Source organism: Mesitornis unicolor, unplaced genomic scaffold (genome assembly GCF_000695765.1).
Source record: "Mesitornis unicolor isolate BGI_N332 unplaced genomic scaffold, ASM69576v1 scaffold3516, whole genome shotgun sequence".
Classification (NCBI taxonomy): Eukaryota; Metazoa; Chordata; class Aves; order Mesitornithiformes; family Mesitornithidae; genus Mesitornis; species Mesitornis unicolor.
In genome coordinates this window covers 14,649-19,770 of record NW_010191508.1, presented here as the reverse complement: position 1 = coordinate 19,770, position 5,122 = coordinate 14,649, and the positions used below count along the sequence as shown (strand labels likewise).

Below are 5,122 nucleotides of genomic sequence, written 5' to 3'. Positions count from 1 at the left end.
TAACTTTAATATTTTCTTTACATTTATGAAATCAGTTCCATTAGAAACATCCAAAAATTCTTTCTTGACACTGACAAAACAATCAAGCTGCTTCGTGATAATGCATTTCCATCCATCCTTCATGCTGGGTGGTCCTTTCCCAAACAGCTATAGACTAATTTTTCAAGTGAAACTGCATTCCGAGATTAATAGACCTAAACTGGCAATACAGTTGAGCTGGAATTGAAGCTTAATGCAAAGATTTCCTTTAAAATAATAGTATTAGACTGTAGTCATTATAAACACATATTTTAAACACAAGAAGTTTAAATTAAAAGAGAAATGTCAAGAAAGCAAAATATTTTGATTTTAAAACAAAACTCAGACGTCAGGAAATCTGGATAGATTCCACCGAAAGAAAATAATTTCTCAGAGAATGATTCCAGGGCAAATTCCTTCCATGACAACCCTGCTTGTAGCCAGTTGTGTTCCTGACTAGAAAAAAGCACTATCAATCTGTTTCATTTAGTATGTAAACGTGCTGCATGCATGAATGGGAAAGAAATTTATTCCTTCTGTATGTGATAACGTGAATTCCTTGGATGCTGGTACTGTATTTAAGTGAGAGAGAGAAGACAGCACTTCTATCTAGTCTGTAATACAGAAGATAAGCAAGCTAACAAGGATGGGAAAAAGGAGCCTGATCATACGTAGAAGACTGTGCTATAATTGTATTGTGAAAGCAGATAAAGATGCAGCTGCCAGTATTCCTTGGTGGGATTTAACATGTAGTTGAGCAGGTGATTTTGTGGGAGCAATGCTTATTTGATCACCAGTTCTGAACAGAAAGCTGCCCACTCTTCCTCCCACCACTTTCAGAAGTAAAAGGAGAAGTTAAGATTAACACTGATATGTTAACTAGAGATATCCTGATTTTCTGAAGCTACCAGGAGAGGTAGGGGGAGGTGGTGGAGAGACTTTTTTTAAAATAATGGAAAATGTTTTAATTTCTAGGTTGCATTTGTTTTAGACTTGTGATGCGAAAGGCTCAAATTTATTTTTATTCCTATATGAACTCAGGAACAAGAACAAAAAAATAACAGAAAGGAATCTTAAAGGAGAAATTTTTTTAAAGCAAGCTTTTATAATGCCATGTCTCTGTTATCAGTTTGTAAATCATTATTTCAGGGTTTACCGTGTGTACACGGTGTACACACATAGCGACCACACAAGGCTCCCTCAAGAATAATTTCCACCTACTTGGAATACTATAACTATACTAACTATAACTATACTATACTTGGAATACCCACAACGAGCTGGCACCATTGGGTATCACAAGCTATGTTTTGCCAAGGTATTTAAAACATAGATTTGATTTTCAGTATGTCAGAATTTGCATTACACCCAATAAGACAACTTACATGCATAAAGCTCAGTGTGTGCCCAAGCACATTCGAGCTAAACTAACGTGTAAAAGAAGACAACTGGAAATCATGGATTATTGCACTTACCATGAACATTTAGGTTAAAATACTTCTTGGCACTTCCAGCAATGTTTTCCACAATGCAGACATACCTGCCTGTATCTGTTATTTGGGAATTCAAAACCTAAGAAAAAGAAACAAGACTGTTATCAAGGAAATATATAAGACAGCTTAGTGTTAAAGCATCGAGTTTTGGTGTCTCCTCAAAGACATGGAGGTCTTCAGGGTCTGCAAGTCTGCACGTGTTTTGGTCTGTGCATCGCAAACCTCCAGAAAAGCCAACACAGTATCCTTCACATTAAATTCTCAAAATTAATAACAAAAAACTATTCACAAAATGTCTGAAATAAAAATCTCTATGTTTTACATGGCTTTTGTATTTTATGTACTCCTAGACCTTTCTATGAAAATGAAGAGAACTAAGTTCAGCTCTCTAACTGATTCTTCAAGGGAAGAGCAACGGATGTCATCTGTGTGGACTCCTGCAAGGCCTTTGACACGGTCCCCCACAACATCCCTCTCTCTAAGTTGGAAAGATAAGGATTTGATGGGTGGACCATTCCGTGGACAAGGAGTTGGTTGGATGGTCGCATCCAGGGGGTAGTGGTCAATGGCTCAATATCCAGGTGGAGATGGGTGAAAAGTGGTGTCCCTCAGGGGTCCATACTGGGACCAGTGCTGTTTAAGATCTTCACCAATGATATAGACAGTGGGACTGAGGGCACCCTCAGCAAGTTTGCAGATGCAGTTGACATGCCAGAGGGAAGGGGTGTCTGCCAGAGGAATACAGAGAAACTGGAGAGGTGGGCTTGTGTGAACCTCATGAGGTTCAACAAGGCCAAGTGCAAAGTCCTGCACCTCGGCACGAACAATCCTCATCACCAGTACAGGCAAGGGGATGATGTGATAGAGAGAGCCCTGTGGAAAAGGACTTGGGGTACTGGTGGACAAAAAGCTGGACTTGAGTCAGCAATGCACACTCACAGCCCAGAAGGCCAACCTCATCCTGGGCTGCATCAAAAGAAGCATGGCCAGCAGACTGAGAGAGGTGATTCTGCCTCTCTGCTCTGCTTTCCAGAGACTTCACCTGGAGCACTGTGTCCAGCTCTGGAGCCCTCAACACAAGAGGGACATGAAACTGTTGGAGCGGGTCCAGAGTAGGGCCATGAAAATGATCCGAGCACTGGAGCACTTCTCCTATGAGGACAGGCTGAGAGCTGGGGTTGTTCAGCCTGGAGAAGAGAAGGCTGCGGAGGGACCGTTTACAACCGCGTGTAGCAACAGGACAAGGGGCAATGGTTTTAAACTAGGTCAAAGTAGATTTGAATTAGACATTAGGAAGAAGTTCTTGACCATGAGGGTGGTGAAACACTGGCACAGGTTCCCCGGTGAGGTGATGGAGGCCCCATCCCTGGAGACATTCAAGGTCAGGCTTGACGGGGCTCTGAGCAACCTGATCCGGTTAAAGATGTCCCCGTTCACTGCAGGGGGGTTGGACTGGGTGACCTCTAAAGGTCCCTTCCAACCCAACACATCCTATGATTCTGTTGTATGATTCTATGCCTCGATAGTTACATCCAATTTCATCCACTGATAGGAAAAGGTCATACAGGAGGAATACAATAAAGGAATACAATATTTTCATTTAAAAAAAGTCTGAAACAAAAGTACATTTTGAGGTAATTAAACTCTGTTAGGAGAACTTGGACAAAATTGACAGCAACATGTTGATCTCCACCAAAATCAACATTATTTTAAACCAAGTAATTTCACTGATGCAGGTCACAGCATGACCCCACAAACCATTGGAGCAGCGCATCTGTGAAACCTGCACAGGAATGGAAAAAAAGCAGCCAAGGGACAGGGACAAGGGACAAAAACTCCTCAGGTTTACAGCACCTTGTAGGAAAAAAAAAATAAAATCAGAATCTCATACTCAGCAAATCTCAACAGTTTTGTCTTTATGGGCAGCTTGTGTTTGCAATGCTAAAAACCAGTTATTGACTAGGAGCTACCTGTAACCTCCTTCCATTGGACAAAAACACGTATTTGTCATCTTCTGCTAGGAGGTGGCCGTCCTTCTGCCAGGCGATGCTTGGAGAAGGGCTGCCACTCGCCACACAGTCCATCACCGCAGCCTTGTTCACAAGCACAGTCACCTCTGCAGGCAGATCCCCGTCAGCTCCACTGATGGCTGGTGGCACTACAGCAGAGCAAAACATGGTAAGAATCACGTCACTAAGTGTCTCCCAGGGATTTTTGTTGCTTGGTTTATTTTTGGGTCTGTTTTTGTTTTGTTAAGGTTGCTGACCAATCTATCAGACTGTTTTTTTCTAAGAAAGTAGTGAAATCTTCAGTGAATATAGTGAAAAACAATAAAATCCCAAGAGCAGTTGAGCTGAAAAAAATAAAAAAAAAAAATCAGTGTAACTCGAAGGATTGCAGGAGAGGATGCTTATTCACAGCAGCCATAAAGATGAAGAGGTAAAAACTCATTTTCCAGCTTGATGGTCATGTTCCTGCTGTCAGAACAAAAGAGGATTTCCAGGGCAGGCCCTCTTCCTGACAATAAATCAGTGTCTTCAGTGGCAAATACAGTGATAGAGGTAAAAAATAAGTGTTTCCCAAGGAACAAAACCTTGAGCACATCGACAGACAATGCAAGTAGCAGACAAAATGTCTGTGCAATGTTGGCAAATGGATCATACAAAATGGAACCTGCAGGCATTCAATGTTTGACTTAAATCATCAACTCCCTTAAGCTTCTGGGAGCTTTGGAGCTATTTTAGTAAATGATGACCAAAGTAAGGAGAGAGAAAAGTCCAGTAGGTCAGAATTTAGAGCTGGAAACTGGATAGGGAACAAGAGATGCCAAGATAAAAACCTAGATTTCTACTTTTTCTTTTCTTCTCATTAAAAAAGGAAAGCGGGAAAGCTCACGGAGTACGCGGACGTCGTAATGAATGGAATCCTCCCCGGCTTCATTCACCGCCACACACATGAATCTCCCGGCATCTTCAGCCTGTGCCCGTGGAATCTGCAACACTCGGCCTCCTGCAAGGGAAACGCACTCGAGATTTAAATGCAGCATCAAGCAGTTTCCATCATTTCCACACCACATTTCACTAGAGACCTGAGCAAGCAGATTTATGAATGGTCAGCATTTGTTCTGAATTATAAGTAACTAAAGACTTTTATTTCCCAGCTACTTTTTCTACTGACAGATACTTGGAATTCAGGAATTTTCATACTGAAATGTTACAAAAGAGTAATTAATTCCACAGAAAGGAATAACACCCTTCAGCAATATGTAGCCAGATATCATTCTTCAATCAAAACCAGAAATATTTCTCAGCAAGGTGACAGAGAGCTAATAGGCAAAAGGAAATGCAAGCACAGAGTGTTGTGGTAAAGCTGTTCCGAGCTGAAAAAATTCACTTCAGAAGCTTATAGGTACTTCTCACTGTATTCCTTATTTAAAGCATAGCCACATGAATTACTTCAGATGAATTAGGAATACACTTTGGGAGTGGTTGTCAGCAACAGATGAGGAATAGGGAGACAAAAAGACATTCTCACGGATGCCCTTCTCTACACACGCCATCCCAAAGCCTCCTCTGCGCAGAGAGGCTCCCTTTTGTACTCTCAGCACTATA

General features: G+C 41.5%; 1 protein-coding gene across 1 annotated transcript in view; it reads right to left on the bottom strand.

Annotated features, from left to right (window-relative positions):
* Positions 1–1,493: 1,493 nt before the first annotated feature.
* Positions 1,494–5,122, bottom strand: part of LOC104542433 (hemicentin-1-like) — a gene marked incomplete at its 3' end in the record, with an annotated part of 16,238 nt that continues 12,609 nt past the window's right edge. The window contains exons 10-12 of the mRNA XM_010186741.1: positions 4,407–4,520; positions 3,482–3,669; positions 1,494–1,590 (exon numbers count right to left, since the gene is read on the bottom strand). Coding sequence (XP_010185043.1) covers positions 1,494–1,590; positions 3,482–3,669; positions 4,407–4,520 — 399 coding nt within the window. The remainder of the gene's footprint in view (positions 1,591–3,481; positions 3,670–4,406; positions 4,521–5,122) is intronic.